The sequence below is a fragment of the Micromesistius poutassou genome (assembly GCF_964030765.1).
Source record: "Micromesistius poutassou genome assembly, chromosome: 12".
In the NCBI taxonomy this organism is placed as follows: Eukaryota; Metazoa; Chordata; class Actinopteri; order Gadiformes; family Gadidae; genus Micromesistius; species Micromesistius poutassou.
Window position 1 is genome coordinate 18,184,471 of NC_140282.1, and position 18,757 is coordinate 18,203,227.

Sequence of the window (18,757 nt, forward strand, 5' to 3'; positions counted from 1 at the left end):
ACCAGTGTTACCATGTGCAGGTGTTAATACCAGGTGATACCATGTTCAGCTGTTTGCAAATTGTACACGAACCACACACACGCACACGCACGCGCACACACACACACACACACATAGAGACACACACACACACACACACACACACACACACACACACACACACACACACATAGAGACACACACACACACACACACACACACACACACACACAATGTACATGGGTTATTACCATGTACATGTGATACCATATGCATGATTTTAATACCATACCATGTACAGGCATAATCAGGCACAGTGTTACCAGGTAAAGATGGTACCATGTGCAGCTGGTACCATGTACAGGTGTTACCATGTACATATGTTACCATGTACAAATATTAATGTACAGGGGTTACTACCATGTACAAGTGTTAATACCATGTACAGGGGTTATGTGCATGTGATAATACCATGAACAGGGATATCTCCAATGTGCATGTGTTAATACAATGTACAGGTGCTTCCATGTACAAGTGTTAATACCATGTGCCGGGGTTACTACCATGTGCATGTGTTAATGCCATGTAAAAACACACACACACACACACACACACACACACACACACACACACACACACACACACACACACACACACACACACACACACACACACACACACACACCATCATCGGTGGACACTCGAGGTGGAGTATGTCTGTGCTCCTTCTTGGTCCTTATGGGTCTTCAGGTGGGCCAAGAGGCCGATCCTGGACCCGCATATTTTGGGGCAATGTGGGCATGGGTGGGCAGTGGCGATTGTGGGTTTGGGTGGAACCTTTTTGGTGGAAGCAATCTCGTCTTCTGCAGCACTATGGAGATCGACATTATACTGCGCAGCTCCATCTTGGATAAGTTGTCTTATCCAAGGCCGCCCTGTTTGTTGCTGTGGCCGCCCAAGTCTGAAGGCCCTTCTTGAGGATTACTTGTTGTTGTTATCTTTGAACCTTTTCTTTTGGCCTCCCGGGGCCACACTTTCCTTGAACAAGCTGTGAGTAGAGGACTTGTTTGGGGAGGCGTGACCAGTCCATCTGAGCTGGTGTTGGGCGATGATGCCAGCCTCCTCCAGGACGCTGGTGTTAGTCCGTCGATCCTCCCAGGTTATCCTGAGGATTCTCCATAGGTACCTCTGATGGAAGGCCTCGAGTGCTCTCAAGTGCCTGCTGTATGTGGTCCAGGCTTCTGACCCATACAGGAGAGTACGGAGCAGTACCGCTTTGTAGACCAGAATTTTGGTCTTTGACTGGAGGTTGCGGTCCTCAAAGACCCTTTTCTTCAGCTTGGAGTATGCCCCGCTGGCACAGCTAAGACGGTGGTGTACCTCTACATCAATAGTGGCTTTAGCTGACAGGAGGCTGCCAAGGTATGGGAAGTGGTCCACATTTTTTAACCTGGTGTTGTCAATGGAGATGTTTGGGGGAGTGTTGCTGTTAGGTGGTGGCTGATGGAGGATTTGTGTCTTTTTTAGGTTGATGGCCAGACCGAGCTGTTTGTACGCTTTCGCGAAAGCAGTCAAGGTGCACTTTAGGTCATCTTCTGAAAGGGCTACAAAAGCATTATCATCTGCATACTGCAGCTCTGTGATGGATACAGTGGTGGTACGACCTTTAGCCCTGAATCTATTGATGTTCAAAAGTCCGTCAGTCCTGTACATAATTTCGACTCCCTGTGGCAGCTGGTTCCCTGTCAGATGGAGGATGGCTGCAATGAAGATGGAGAACAGCGTTGGAGCAATGACGCATCCCTGCTTAACTCCTGTGTCGACCCGAAAGGGTTCGGTTTCGTCTCCAGAGCCAGTCAGTACAGTGGCAGACATGTTGTTGTGCAGAAGCAGCAGCACTCGGATGTATTTCCCTGGGCAGCCAATTTTTGCCAGGACCAGCCAGAGGGCCTGACGGTTGACTGAGTCAAAGGCTTTGGTGAGGTCTATGAAGGCCATGTATAAAGGTTGATTCTGTTCCCGGCACTTTTCTTGCAACTGCCGAGCAACAAAGATCATGTCCATAGTGCCTCTGTTTGGGCGGAAACCACTCTGAGACTCAGGAACGATGCTTTCTGACCGGGGGGTGAGTCTAGTGGCCAAAACCCGAGTTAGTGCCTTCCTTATGGTGGAAAGGAGGGAAATACAGCGGTTATTCCCACAGTCCGCCTTGTCACCCTTCTTAAAGAGGGAGATGACTAAAGCATCCTTCAGCTGTGCGGGGATCTCCTCCTTTTCCCATATTTTGAGGAGCAGGGAGTGGACGTGTTCAAGGAGGCCAGGTCCACCTTCTTTCAGGACCTCAGCTGGGATGCCGTCAGGCCCAGCAGCCTTGTTGTTTTTCATTGTCCTGATAGCGTCCTGCACCTCCTCCAAACTGGGTGTTCTCCCATACGCTCAATGATGGGCAGTTGAGGGAGTTGGACCAGGGCCTGAAACTCAGGAGGGGTGTCCCTGTTCAGAAGCTCTTCATGGTTCTCCTTCAACCTGTGTGTTATTGCCTCCCTATCTTTCATCAGGGAGAGTCCATCCTTAGAGCGAAGGGGGGGGGGGCAACAGTTGCTAGGGCCATATACTGCTCTCGTGGCTTCGAAAAAGCCTCTGGTGTTTCCAGAGTCAGCAAGCTGTTGGATTTCCAGAGCCCTTTGTGTCCACCACTGGTTCTTCAGTACCCTAACTCGTGATTGGACAGCTGCTTTCGCTTTGGCATGGGCTTCCCTTTTATCCGTGCAGTTGAGCAGTCATTTTGCCAGGTGATGAAGGTTTTCCGCTTGGTGTCGATAAGCCTCTGGATTTCGGTATCGTTCTCATCAAACCAGTCTTGATGTTTTCCGCGTTTTGTGTCCGAGGTTGGCTTTTGCAGGAGTTCACGATGGTAGCAGAGAGGAGGTGTCCCAATGCTTTCCAATATCCTGTGGATACTGGTCTGGCAGGTCTGCGCTGAGGGATGCCTGCAGCTGTTGTTGGTGGAAGGTGGTTTCTCCCAGTCGCTCGACGTTAAGCCGTGGGCGGGTCTGTCTTTCCTGCTGCCTTCTTTCCCGCATCAGACGGATAGACATGGCGGAGCGAATGAGGCGGAGGTCAGTCCAGCATTCATCGGCACTGATCATTGCTCTCGTGGTGAGCACATCACGGCGGTCTTGTGAGCGGACAATGACAAAGTCAATGAGATGCCAGCGTTTAGAGCAGGGATGCATCCAAGACGTCTTGAACTTGGTCTTTTGACGGAAAATTGTGTTAGTGATGGCCAGGTTATATTCAGAGCACTTTGTTAACAGCAGTAAGCCATTGGAGTTAATGTTTCCAACCCCTTCTCTCCCCAGCGTGCCTCTCCATAGATCGTGGTTTCGCCCTACTCTGGCATTAAAGTCTCCAAGAAGGATTAGCTTATCCTCCTTGGGGACTTTGGATAGAATTGTGTCCAGGTCAGCATAGAAGGCCTCCTTTACGTCCTCCTGTGCATCAAGTGTTGGGGCGTAAGCACTAATGACAGTGGCCATCTGACTTGCAAGCATCAGGCATATGGTCATTAGGTGCTCGCTTATGCCAACAGGAAGTTCATGGAGGTGGTTGACGAGGCTGTTCTTAATAGCAATACCCACGCCGTGGATTCACTGCTCATCAACAGGCTTTCCTTTCCAAACGAAAGAATAGCCACCTTTTTCCTCCTTCAGCTGCCCTTCATCAGCCAGGCGGGTTTCAGAGAGAGCTGCGATGTCAATTCGGAACCTTTTTAGTTCCCTGGCGATGATGGCTGTTTGTCTTTCGGGTCGTTCACTGGTTTGGTTGTCCGTGAGGGTTCGCACATTCCAGGTTCCAAAATATAATTTGTGTTTCCAACAAACTAGATAGATAGATAGTCCTTTATTAATCCCCCTTAGGAGAAATTCACAAGTGACCAGCAGTACAGTGGGAAAAGAGAGTGCGAAACAAAGAGTATATATACAATAAAAAAATAAAAAATAAAACTACAAGCACAAGCACTTTAACACTGCTGCACTGACGCATCACATGCCCTGTGTGTACACACACACACACACACACACACACACACACACACACACACACACACACACACACACACACACACACACACACACACACACACACACACACACACACACACACACACTGAACGGTTGGTGGTTCAAACATAAATAAAGCTTGGTGGGATTTTTAATATGGCAAGCAATGGGTTATTACCATGTACATGTGATACCATGTACATGATTTTAATACCATACCATGTACAGGCATAATCAGGCACAGTGTTACCAGGTAAAGCTGGTACCATGTGCAGCTGGTACCATGTACAGGTGTTACCATGTACATATGTTACCATGTACAAATATTAATGTACAGGGGTTACTACCATGTACAAGTGTTAATACCATGTACAGGGGTTACTACCATGTGCATGTGTTAATACAATGTACAGGTGCTTCCATGTACAAGTGTCAATACCATGGGCCTGGATTACTACCATGTGCATGCATGTGTTAATGCCATGTGTTAAGTACACACACACACACACACACACACACACACACACACACACACACACACACACACACAGGGTGGGGGGGGAGTCAACAGCAAACATCATTGAGTGAACTGAACGGTTGGTGGTTCAAACATAAATAAAGCTTGGTGGGATTTTTAATATGGCAAGCAATCTCTCCATGACATTCCTCTAATAGAATTCTACGGGTCATTCAGAAGTAGGTTATTGATGGATTTCCTTGTCATTCAGAAAGGATTAAATCATATTGTGTTTTGTTCACTGGCAGGTTCATGGCCAATTGTTCATATAGGAATCTGAAATCCTGCGGGTACGACTTGATGATTGGACTCCAGGAAGTAAGACAATACATAATTCCACTTTTTCATTTCTTTCTTTCTACTTAGTTTTTTCTCTTGTATCTCGGTATGAAGCTATTTCTGTGCTCTGGATGTATTTCTTTCCAAACCTATTAGAGCTATTAATCTTCAGTGTATTAATGTGGGTATGTGAGAATGTGATGCACTAACACGTGATGCGTGTTAAGTGCTTTGAGTCAAAGCTAAATGCAGGCTTTGCGCCATTTGCAGAAACCTTGTGAAAGGCTATGGGATGAATAAAGTATCTATCTATCTATCTATCTATCTATCTATCTATCTATCTATCTATCTATCTATCTATCTATCTATCTATCTATCTATCTATCTATCTATCTATCTATCTATCTATCTATCTATCTATCTATCTATCTATCTATCTATCTATCTATCTATCTATCTATCTATCTATCTATCTATCTATCTATCTATCTATCTATCTATCTATCTATCTATCACGTAAAACGTTATTTCCTAGAATTAACGGAGAGCATGTTCATTGAAATGCATCCTCTGAAATATCATCCACACCACAATCAAATGTTAGGTTGTTGGCAAGAGGGAGCATCACGCGATCACAACTCAACTCAGCCCGGGATCTCTCAGTATAGAGACTGTATAGTTTAGCATAGTGAACTCTATAAGCGCGTAGTTAAATAGAGCCCTGAGGTCACTGGGGACAGGGGAATATAGCAAGAGGCAATCTGTATATCTATTTTCTTATGAGCTGGGGAGTTTAGGATGTCATATATCATACATTTTTATTGCAGTTTAGAGGTGTGGGTTAAGCGTGAATGTAAATTAAATTGGTAAACCTCCAAGGATAATATTGCATCAAAATATGATTTTGTTTGATTTATGTGTAGAACAATCCGTCTGCCAACATGCTATTTTTTTCCAAATAAAATGGTCCACCAGATGATCAATGATCAAAAATGATGAGATATAAGAGTAATTTATGTATTTACACTTGCATGCTAACCATGTTCCCTCCCAGATGTTTGGGCCACGTGAGAATATGTTTTTGTATGGAATAGATAAGATTTGTGCAACAGTATGCTGCATGTATTACTATTGGGAATATATTCAGCTGCTGCCTGCACCTTGTAGAAGCATGGTGCCATCAATGCATTTCATTTTGATCTGTAAACTACAGACCTAATAGCTTATTGGCCATTTAAGGCATGTGGTTCATTTATAGATTATAGTGGGATGTTGGCAAAAAAATATAAAAATATAGATTATAGATTATGATTTCTTAAATGTAGGCTAACACTCTGGGAGTGTTTTGTTTAGTTTTTTTTAGTTTTCAGTCTTTTGGGGAGCAGCTGTTAACAAAACAGAAAACCACAAAGTGTGTTCTTGGACAGAAACTGGGAAATGTATTCTTTGCAAGACTGCAGAGGAATAAGGCTGGAATAAAATAAAAATGCTGCTAAATTATGCAGATTTTCAAGAAAAGCTGTAATGAATGTCTCGGGGGGTTACTTAGAGCACATTGTTCTCCGTAGTGTGTCTAAATCTACACGTTGCAGCGGATAAGCAGATTATTTGGCACGGTAGATGTAAGAGGAATGATGATGTATAGCCAATCAAGGGATTTTCAAGCTGCTGCATCGCTATATTGCTCAACCGTGCTGTGAGGAAGCGGAGTGCGCACGGGTGTGAAAAAGTGGCTCATCACGCAGCCCGGCGTTTGACTTTGTTGCTAAATGTAAGCGTTAATGTCTTTTAATATTTTTTCCTGTTGCCATAGTCACATGTTTTATCCATGCGGCAGATTTGCAGACATTTCAAGTCGGAGACACTGTGAACTGAACGGTCCTGACAGATTGTAATTGCCTACAGAGTGTGAGTTTAATCTCTGCTCTTTATTTATCAATCTAGTGAAAATTGCGAGCCGAAAATGGCATTCGTTTGCATGTTTCCTTCTTGTTTGTTCTCAATGTTAACACTGCTCCGACTCACGTCCAAGGATTACTTGGCCACGAGGGAAAGATGCATCTACAGGACTGTTGCTAAGCCATCTCACTAAACACACCCAGCTCTCTCCCAAGGGAACAAGAGTAATAAAGTAATGAGGAATCCTTTAACCTAAATCCGTTTAGTGCATTCATAATCTTCTCTCCTCAAAAACAGCAGATATATATGGTATAATAATTAGCTTACTTATTTACTTATGTGTTAGATATAATAATGTACTTTGAATTACTTTCAATGTATAATTACTGCATCAAATACTAATAGTTTTATGGTTTAGGGTACGTATCCAATTTAGGTTTATGTATAACCAGTCAAATCAAGCACTCGCCCGAAAAATGATTTTCTTACAAGCAATATCCATGCAGACATTTGAGGTCTATGCAATGGCAGAATTAGCTGCCAGTCTTGTTATGTGTGGCAAGCGAGAGAATCATCCCTTCAGGGTAAAAGCCACAGCCCTGGCCTGCACTGACCCCTCTACAGCCTCCTCATCACTATCGTCTAAAGACATCCTATTTCACACACGTTTCCGGGAAGAAGACTGCAGTGGTTTTCACTGAATAGCATGAGGCTTTCAGATGAACAAATAAAGACGTATTATGGATGGAATGTGTATTGTGGAAAGCAGAACATCTTTTATAGAGACATACTGCTATTATATATACATATATATATATATTTTTTTTATAGAACCCTCTTCATCAGATTTGAAAACCCTTTAGGTACAATATTGAATGAATAAGTAAAAGAAAAAGCAACTGAAACACAAAGAAAACGAAAAAGAAAAGAAGAAAAGAAGTAGTGCGAATGTTCTTTGGGCATGGGTCGCTGGCAACACATCAATCTATTTTCTTTTGGTCACATCAACTTCAAAAATCATGATCAACGCATGCAGAAGCAGCAGGCATGCTGTGATGTGTTGGTGAGGGAGGTTCTGTGATGAAAGAATGTTTCCTTTTATATTTTAAGGGCTGGCCGCGGGTTTAATAAGGTCTGGCACGGTAAAGACTTGGACCTCCTCATCTCCCCAGATGCAGAAATAGGCCTTGATTCACTGCTTCTACCCTGACTTTGGTCATTACAGACTGCTTGACCTACCCTCTTGTGTCTTTCTTACTTTCCCTTGTATGTTTTCTGTGTGAATGAATACACATGTTATCATATTTGATCTGTTACAGTTGAACAAAAAAATAAGATCTACTCAACATGTTTGTACTCTTTTATTACTATATATTATAAATAATCAGAATATTCATACTTAGAAAAGACAGTGTACTCCAACGTGTAGGCCTTCTTTCAAATTGTACAGCATAATTGCTTTATAAAACTACATAGAAACCTGAGACACAAAAAACGTCAACTAATAAGAAAGAAACTAAAATTAAAAACAATTACAGCAGGTTTTTTTTTTTTTTATCTTGCTACATAGTAGCAATGACAAGCAATAGTATGGGAACAAATTGGACTTCCAAGAAGAGTAACTACACACCAGATCCAACATAGGAGCCAGCTAACACTGACCCTGTGAGGGAAATACAATGTTTAACATTTATCATGTCATGTCACCTGTACATTGTGGACATCATGGTGGAAAATATGACTGTTACAACATGTATACTCACACACACACACACGCACACGCACACACACTTGATCTCTCTTTGCATAGGCTCATCATAAGGAACTGCTAAGCAGTGTGTTTGTGATGGACCATTTCTGCCCTGTGCATTTCTGGAGAGCCAGATGGTACCCAAACTCGTTCTCATCACTCTCAACCAGCTCCAGGCACCTTTTCGATTTCCTGTTCTGAATGGCTCCACCCTGAAATATATAAACCAAAACAAACAAGGAAATCAATGTGTATTCTGTGAGGGGGAAACGTAGCCCTCTCCTTAGCCTTCTGCCCGGCCATCTAGCTGACCCACCCGGACACTTGGGCCCGGCCAAATGACTGCACATCCTCATATCACTTTAAGACATGGACATGTATGGAAAAAAAAGAAGAGGAGAAATACCCGAAAAAGAAAGAAACAAAACAAAAAAAAAAATGAACCAAATCGTAATAATAAAAAAAGACCGCTGGCAGATGTCTGGTTAATCAGCTGAGGTCGTCATGGTCAGCTTGTCACGGACCATAACTTCTTATTCTGGCTCCAAGCAACTGTGGCTACATAGAGTTCAGTTGGCATGAGTCATTTGCCTCAAAATGGAATTGAACCATGTAGGGAATGCAGTATGATTTTTATCCCAGTTGTATTTTTAAAACCATGACGTTTATTGGTGCGTCAAGAAAATGACACACAAAATAACGTGTGGGTGTGTGTGTATGTACGTGCGTGCGTGCGTGCTTGCATGCTTGCGTGCGTGTGTGTGTGTGTGAGTGAATCAGTGAGTGAGTGCGATCCTGTGAGTATGAGCATTCTATCTTCTTTTTACATAATTTATAGACTGATTCATGCAATACATTTGTCTGCAAATGTAACAATGAAGAGACCCGACCCATCTCAATGCAATAAGCTTCTGACACCACAACCTACTTTGTTTTGATTCATATTGTAATGTAGCTGTGTGTTCCTGGAACCTTAGAAGATTATAAAAGCACCGTTTCATATAAAAACACTTTTCATATTGCTGCCACACACAGAGCACAGCGCCACACACACCATCTGCATAGTTCTCTTGAGATGGATGACAAAGGGGAAAAGTTTCCAAGGGAATACTGAAATACTCAAAGTTTCCTTGTGAAGAGATGGCCGCAGAAGAAAGAAAAAAAAGAACATTCATGAAAATCCAACTAAATTTGAAAGATGAATTGGACTTCATGTTATTAACTTAGACAGGTTTTCGAGGTCTGAGAAAGTCAGGGTCTGCTCCTCGGGCCCTCCTCATCATTAAAAGACTGGCAAGAGCAACTAGTCAGAGGCCAAGGATTCTGCAGCAGTGGCCCGCGGAGACCCGCGGAAGATGGTTAGAGCACTGGGCAGAGAAATGCGAAATACAAGCACCTGACAGCTCTACATTTGTAGGAGAAATGACACAGGGGTCAAGTCGTGCTGGATGGTCGAACAACGTGACGACAGATTGCTTCTCGTACAGTACTTTAAAAGCTAGGGTAGGCAGTTTGGAGAAACCAGCCAGCGCAAGCCAGCGATTTACAAACTGAAAAGATCTGACCCCTTACTGCAGGCTTCCTGCCAAAGCCACTGCCCCCAAAACATGTGACTAGCTAGCTTGCTTTAGCAGTAGTAGGTCTGCCTAGCCTTGGGGGAAGACTCGAACCCTGGATCATTAGTGCCCGGGCAGAGTGCGCGCAGATAGACGGGTAGGTAGGTGGACACTAGACTGGAAGGCCGTCCGGTGATTTCATTCAAGCCAAATAAAATGGTCGGACAGGCTTATTTCAGGCCTGCCTGTGACAACAACAGATACCAGATTTGTATCATTTGTTATTATTATATATATTATTGTAAGTATATTGAAGTTAGTTTTAATTAATTGAGAATTAAAATCCTTCATTCAACAAGCGAAAGACAATAATAACAGTGACAATAGGGCAAGCAGCTCAGATTTCCTCATCCCCACACATCTCCATCTCCATCTCTCTTTATTCCTTCATTTGTACGGTGGTTACGACACCGTAACTCACGCTGAAACACGGGGACTACGGGAAAAGGCAGGAGAGCGTCTTTCCTCCATTATGTTTTGATGAGGCGAGATGTTATGTTAGCGCGCGGCACTCCCTTAAGACGCTCCGGTTTCATCAAGGCAGCCTTCTTCCGTTTGAGCGAAACACTTCAGCAATGGCATCAATAATGAATGCCTCTTTTCTCAGAGATCAAGCATGCGGCTCCTTTTTCCACACACACACGTCATGAAAACGGGTTCACTGGTGCAACTAGAATTCCTCCATCATCAATGCTTAGAAAGTGTGAGTTGGGCGTTATTCACTACTGGGGGGTGTCCTCGACTGAGATTTTGCATAGTCAAATCTGATTTGTCAGGTCCAGACTCATCTTCGATTGATCGTCTAATAATTGATCATACATTTGATGTATGATCAATATGTAGCTTGATTGATCGATCGCCACATTCTTGGTGACTTTGTGGTTCTTTGTCGGGCAGTTGAAATGCTTGAAAATTATGAACTTTTCATAATAGGCAAGGCAAGGCAAGGCAACTTTATTTATAGAGCACTTTTCATACACAAGGCAGACTCAAAGTGCTTCACATATAAACATTGTCATACAATAAAAGAAAATAATAGATAAGTAAAAAGTAAAATAGATAGATAGAATAAAATAAAGGACAATAAATAAATATGAAGACATTGTGAGCGTCCGTTCATGTCAGCATTGGCATTCAATATGATTGATAGGATATTAAATATATAGGCTTCTTTTTGACTACTATGCTATGATATAGGCTAATATGATATTCTCTCATGAATATAATACATCTATCAGACAGTTTCTGGTTTCTGGGGAGACTGAGAGGTCTTTCTGTCTGACTATGCACGGTATTCACATCTGATCCTGGAAAAACCTGCATCGATAAAGAGAATGTAGAAGCGTTTAAGTGATTCCAAATTCATGACAAACGTAAATGTACCATTCACACAGCAGCGTTCAGTTTAGCAGAACAGTGAAAATGCACTCCAGAGTGCCGTCGGAGTGAATCATTTCAACCAGCACGAGGGGCGCAATATGACAGCTGCTGTTGACACAGATACATTTTACAGTTTTTACATCATCTCGAATGGTTTCGAAATGAATAGAAAGAGTCAATCACCCTCCCCACCCAAGAACATTGTATAATTTATAGGCTTTTACTTTTAGAAGCCAAGCAATGCTGTCACTCATTTAGCACTCCCATTCTCCCAATGAAACTTCCCACTGTTAAATGTGCACTATTTTCCCTAGACGACAAACTGTTAAGGGTGACGTCCACTATATGTCTTTCTATCGAAGGTTTTAAGTGTCTAAGGTTCAAGGTCACCCCTATTCACTGCAGTCGACAGAATTGTTATGCTGGCAACTATAACGTTAGCAAGGGAAAGTTCTAGAAACGTGTTCGGGCAAAGCACCACACCTGTTCCTCTAACCACCCACCCATAACTACCTGTATTTAAACCCTCCTTTTACCTGTTGTCTCTCACGGCATTCTTCACTTACATCCTCCACTGCCCCCGTTTCCTCCCTGCTCTCTAACTCTCCAGGTCCAGAATACGGATTCAGATCTTGAACGCAAGATGTCCGCCCAGGGCTCCAAGCCAGACTTCACAGAGTTCTCCCTCCCTCAACCTCCTGCTTACAACATCATCCTCCCAATCTGCTTAACTGAATACTGTTGAAAGCATTAGACTGTACTTGTTAACCGTTAAAGGAAACAAAAGCATCATCATCAGTGTCATTCTTTAATCCATATGACATTATTTTTTATAACAAATCTTCCTATGTATTCATATGTTTTGTAACAGTATTAATATATACATAGATTCTGAACTACACAAAAAGCATTATTGTGAGTATTGTGACTTTCGTTTTTTTTTGGGAATGCAACTGTTAAAGGCTGATAAGGAGGACAGAGAGAGTAGTTAGTCCACGTTGGCTCACAGTAATGGGAGAGACTCGGTCAGCCTTGAAATCTCTTTGCAATCTGGGCACCCCTGTCGGCTCTTAATGATTATTCTGCAGCCAGATGAAACCCAAGGCCTTTTGGTTTTGGACAAACACTCGACACCAGATCCCTGGGCCCTAAGTAGCTGCCTCTTTCGGTGTGACTGGATGAGGCGTGTTTACAAATGTACTCTGCTTTTTTCTTATTGCTGATTGTTGTCTGCAACGTCTCTCATCCGTCCATCCATGTCTTCATGTAGCCGTCCATCAGAGACCTGACACCAAGTCTCTGACGTAGACGAGATCATGTCTCCAAATGCAATCTAATTGCTTAGGCTACTTCGACAGCAAACATTACCAATCCGGAGGAGACTAAAAGTAAACCTTCTACCCTGAGCTGCTCATTTTGTGAAAAAAGGTCTTCAGGTGAAGATTATACACCGATTATAAATTGGTACAAAGATAAATATTTTCAACAAAAACGAACACTGTGGTAGCCACCACCACCACCACCACCACTACCGACATCTCTTCATGTGTCTGTGTGTGTGTGTGTGTGTGTGCAGGGGCTAACACGGGTCTTGCTCACCTGTGTGAAGACCCAGTGCAGCTTCATGCGCTTGGCGGTGGCGTAGCTGCACTCGATGAGGCGCGGACGGCTGTTGACGTCCACCAGGCACTTGTTGTCGTCGTCGTCTATGGTGGGACTGAGGAGCCCCACGTGGAGCAGCTGGGTGCTGGTGTAGTACACGTTCTGAAACAAACAACGAAGGCTGAGGCAGAAGGATATACAGTACATTCCCCCTACGGTTCTCCTTATATTACGCATATTTATAATCTAACCCCACCCTGTCATTGCATTGCGGTGCCCCCCTCGCCTCCATTTTTCAACCAATCAGGAGCCTCCATGCGTTAAACAGGAATACATTTGTGCCATGTGCCACTAAATCTACCACCACCGGCATCTAGACTCCGTCAGGGGGAAATGCCATTTCCCGGCAGACTTCATGGAGCCAATATATTGTATTCTAATAAATTATATTGTTCAGTTTTTTTTACGAGTCTCTCCTGATTGAAATGTCCTTATGTACACAATACCACACAATAATACTGCTTTACCGTCCTCTAACTCGGTGGAAAGAAGACATTCCAGTCGAGTCCTTCAGCCCACAATACTGTTCTGTATCAAACTAAATATGTGGCGAATTTAGGGTCAAACATTTAGAATGTGGCCCCCAGGTTATAAAATATGAAAAAGGCTTAGCGCGATGTTGTCTTTGTGTTGTTAGGTTTGAAACGGATTTGCATCTAGCTTGTCTAGCTTACCGACTTAAGCCCGAACACAGGGAATATGGTGTGGACACCTCATCATTTATACAGGAATGATGAATATGAATCAGCTGCCATGAGGCATCACTAATTGCTGCCTCTTCCATTCAATCACACCCTCTTATGTAGTGGGCCCATGTTAAGTCTAGCTGTTTGCAAAAACAGTCGCCAACATTCAACCTCATATATTTAGATGAGCAGCCTTGGAATACAGGCTACCAGTGGCTGGCAGCCATGCATGCAGGCGTTAATCTAATATGAAAGTGTTACTGTTTTTTGTAGCCGTTTGAGTGGCAGCACCATCAACTGTAAATATGGACTCAGAGTCCTTGCTGCCCCCCATTGGATTTACACAATGGGGGGATAAAGAATTATCAGATTTCCTATACTGCAACCCCTATCTTCACACAGACGCGCTTCAGTCCTTGTGAGCAGGCAGTAGGTAGCAAGTAAACACAGAGTCAAATCTTGCGGATTTGTGGGCACTATTAGAGAAAGCCGCCTAGCTAGGGTAGTTTGTATGCGCCTACCTAAGGTCGTATAAAATAAAAATGCAGCTATGGGATCACTCACTCGGAATATAACACTCGCTTGGAATATAGTAGATGTTGATTGATCGCCAACTACCCAATTTTGGAACTAAAATCATCGCTGATTTGCAATTGGACATAGAGAATGTCCACATCGAACCTGGGGTCTTAACAAACCGGTCAAATCCTTTAATTACTTTTGAACTAAAAGTACTTGATGATTAAAATCATATCTCTTCCCATTGACTCAGAACGGCGGGTCGGTCTGCACCAACCTCCGAACCACCAGCTAGACGTCTCTTACACATGAGTTTGACAAATCGACTTCGAGGCTGCCTTTTGGGCAGCATATAACTTTATTTTAGTGGTTGTGTCGTTGAATCATTAGGCTCAGGATGTACACAACTAATTGTGTTTCTGGTCAAAAACATTTGCATCACCACGTTCCATGTGTGAATATAGATGACGAGTGTGGCAGTTAAAGTGATCCCTGATACATTCCTGAAAGTTATGATTTTTTCAAATATTTGCCCCCCATTAATGACTCAAGTGCCACCTGCATGGATGGATGAATGTATGGATGGATGGATGGAAAACGTCAACGTATTAAGCATCTCTGTAGAATTGATAAATGTACAATCAACCCAAAATGGAAAGCACTCTTGTGATATGCTTGCATGCCCTGCGCCATCACAACAAAGCACTGTTCATGTACAAACGGAAAATAAGCATAATCGTTTTCCTTTATCAACAGTGGAGGTTTTAAAGTGGGCCTTAAGAAAGGAAAGTGAGAAAGAATAAAGAAAAATCCCCAGATGATTTTCCATAGACGTTGGCCCAGATATTGGTCCCATGTTGAGCTTAAACTTAAAAATAAAAAGCAGGGGGATCTATACCAACAATGGAACAAAGGGAATCTGACAAATTAATCTGCCTTTTTGGGATGGACAATGACTTTGTATTCCTATCCAAGGGCGGAGGATGTGGTGATTATGTAACAAAGTGATATCCAAGCGAGCATTCTTCCTGTCAGGGATACTTCAATCAATACGATGAAATAGGACCTCACTAAACCGCCGAGAAAAGAAAGACATCCGTTTGAGGGGATGTGAAATAAGTGATTAATTTTTCGACTTGAATCTCAATTTATCTGGAGATTCTCTCAGTTGCCGTTAACTCGCTTTGCTGCAGGGCCTAGAATACGCTGCTTGTTAGCATAATAATCTACACGTTCTATTTTGATATCAGAGGTGAGGTTTTTCGCCGTAATGCATAGTTTTACAAATCGCAGGGGCGGTACGCGGATCATGATGTAATCCTGAAATCGGCCCATCAACATGTTCACAGGGGCATATTTAATATAGGTTCTCTCTGGGGACAGAGAAGTCCAGAGTCTGGAGAAAAATTGACATCACTGGCAGACTGGAACCAATTTCTAACACATTTTAATAAGACAAAGAGCCCTACGGGATCCGGGGCTTAATAAAATGCATTTAAATTTGGCAGGGACAAATATCTTGTAAAGAATATCTCCTGGAAACAGAGTTACATCTCAACGGTTTTATGCGTCAACGGAAACCAAACGTCTATGAAAGTAGGATGACCTTTATTTAACTTTATTTTTTTGTTGGAAGTTCATTTCGTTGTTTATCTCTCCTCTTTTTTCGTTTCTTCTTTTCATCTCATAATAAATCGAAAGGCCCAAGGTGTAGCGTCCTAAAATTATGAATTTTCACTTTTTCTTTTTTTTTTTGCACCCCAAAGCTGCTAGCAAGAAAAAAAAAAGCATATTTTTATTATACATGTATGATTAAGATTTGTTCTGGGTCAGGAAATGTATGAAACCTTAAAGAGATATGATTTATCTCGCAATTAATATTAAAATAATATACTTAAACAGGTTTCACATCATTTTACAATGAATTAGTTAAAACTTGTGCACTGAATAGACACAAAGAGCAGAACTCATTGCCATGTTAATGATCTCAGTCTAAATTGGACCTTGGTGTAATGAGCTGCAGACTTCACGACTCCACAGAAAAGATCCATTCCCATGTTGCTCCAGGCTCATCGTGACTTGGGCTTTTTTAATCTACTTGACAGGAATAGTCCTGTCAAGCCTCAGGGTTTATTGCCCGGACTAATTATGAATGTCCAATGGCAGACACAGATTTATTCAATTCAGTACATTGTTTTAAATATCATAAATATGTTTGTTCAGTGAAGCAGTGACTACATAAGCATGCTAAAATAGCAAATTCCTGACAATATAGCATGTTGGTAGACTACACATAAGCGTGGCTTCATTAATTTCTTGTCAACTGAAGTCAACTTTGATTTATAGCCCTTGGTCTATACTATAGACCAAGGGCTATACTGGTATATACTATAAAAGTATAAGTATAAGTATAAGTACATCACAAGGGGAACAGAAGACCATGTGAGGTCATCCCCAAATCAGTTGTCTGCAGAACAATCAGACAAGACACTCATTACCCTTTTGAATGTTAATCAATATTCCTCAATATTATAGTACAGTACATGATCATGTTTAACACAATACATAAAAAGGTTTTCAGGTTTATATATATTGCTATTTATGTTTCTATTTGTATATAGATAGGTTTACTGTGTAGTGACTGTGTAGTGACTCTCTAAAATATAGCATATTTGAGGTCTTTCAAAAGGACAACAATGATATATTATAGAGTATATATTTCTATGGCTATCTTTTTGGTGCCCTGAAATATGCCGGTTCAATTATGTTAATAACTGTCTGTGGCATTTCCCATCTTGGTAATTATATCAATGATGGCTTCCTTCTTGGTAAGTGCATCAAACCTCATCATAGAATGACGTCTGTCTTTTATGTTAGCTCAGCCAATAGTGTGTGATACATTCATATAATAGTGTGAGAGTGCAAGTCCAGCCAACCTGATCTTAACATTTATTAGGTTCACACAGGCAATGACAAAGGGTGAGCTGGGATACTGCTGTATGTGACAGCATTGACGCCATGTGGTGTTTTAGCCCGTGAATATGATGAAGATACGATCAAACGATCAAAGGAGTGTTCCTCTTTAATGGTTGCTGCCGACATCTGTCCACTAGCCAACAGCAAGTTAAAAAGCAATTACAAAGTCAGAAGAAGGTCTATGGTAGAAGAAAGCACAGGGGTGTTCTCTGTATTATTATCAATACACATGAGTCTTGTAAACGAGAAACATCCGTAGAGATCTGAATTACCAATGCTAGATCTCAAAGGTCTCAAAAGTCCCAAAGCATTCCTGCTTTGTATTCCTGCATGGAATCTATTTGCGATGTGTGAAGTGTTTTTTAAATGATTTGGGTCTGCAGCTTGGCGTTTGGGATTGCTGATGATTAGTTTGTTGAGGAAAAGGTGATAAGTGCTTTGTGATGAGCATGATTCTGTAACGCTCTCAAAGACCATGGAAGTCCAGTGTGAGTATTTCCTCCTCAGTTTAGATTCACACTGCGGCACTAACGTAGATGCATGTGAAATGGCAAAAGCATCTTTAATGGATTTACCTGTTGGCTCAGGACACCAGAGGAATATGATTTCAGCTGCTGCACTACATAAAAGCACTTTCCTTGTGTCAGTGCAAGGTTACACAAGCCCTGAAAACAATGTTCTCAGTGCAAATGAAATCAAGGGATCAGTAAGGGGGCTGAGCGAGGAAAAGGAATGAAGAAAAGGAAATTGTATAAAGATTGCACTACCAAAATAAGAGTTCTGCTTTATTTGAGATCTAACCGAGTACTTCTGAAACAGCCAACGTCTCTATTTGGATTTTGAGTTTGTTAAATGAACACTGAAATATAATCTCCCAAGAGTTTGGCAGAGACCAAGTGTATCTCTCAAAATGAATACAGAGGAATGGATGTCAACACATGGGTCTCAAAAAGCATTTGAAATGGAATATGCAAAGTAACAGCTGTCCCGATAATAAATCCATGAATGCATAAACAACTTCATTGAGAATAAGTTAATAATATGAATAAATAACTTAACAAATGAATGTATGTTTAACAGTGTTCCTACCTGAGGGGTCATTCCATGACAAAGATACAAGATGGGCACATTGTCGTTTTCAGGACCCTGGTCCAGACACAAGTCATTCTTCACTGAGTTTTTTAGCTGTGGAAAACACACACACACACACACACACACACACACACACACACACACACACACACACACACACACACACACACACACACACACACACACAAATTACATGACATGATGCTATTGGTAAGAATGGAATTGTCTTCAAAAATAAAAAGTGTACTTTTATGTACAATTTAAGAAAAATTTTCATTATCCTTGATAAACATGCACAATATTTCAGTAAATTTCACTAAGATGATGGTGTGTGTGTG

At 42.0% G+C, this 18,757-nt stretch overlaps 1 protein-coding gene across 1 annotated transcript in view; it reads right to left on the minus strand.

Moving 5' to 3' along the window:
• Positions 1-8,553: 8,553 nt before the first annotated feature.
• The window catches only part of galnt18b (UDP-N-acetyl-alpha-D-galactosamine:polypeptide N-acetylgalactosaminyltransferase 18b), a gene marked incomplete at both ends in the record, with an annotated part of 43,276 nt that continues 33,072 nt past the window's right edge, over positions 8,554-18,757 (minus strand). The window contains 3 exons of the mRNA XM_084476100.1: positions 8,554-8,700; positions 13,084-13,248; positions 18,417-18,512. Of these exons, the coding sequence (XP_084332226.1) occupies positions 8,554-8,700; positions 13,084-13,248; positions 18,417-18,512 (408 nt within the window). The remainder of the gene's footprint in view (positions 8,701-13,083; positions 13,249-18,416; positions 18,513-18,757) is intronic.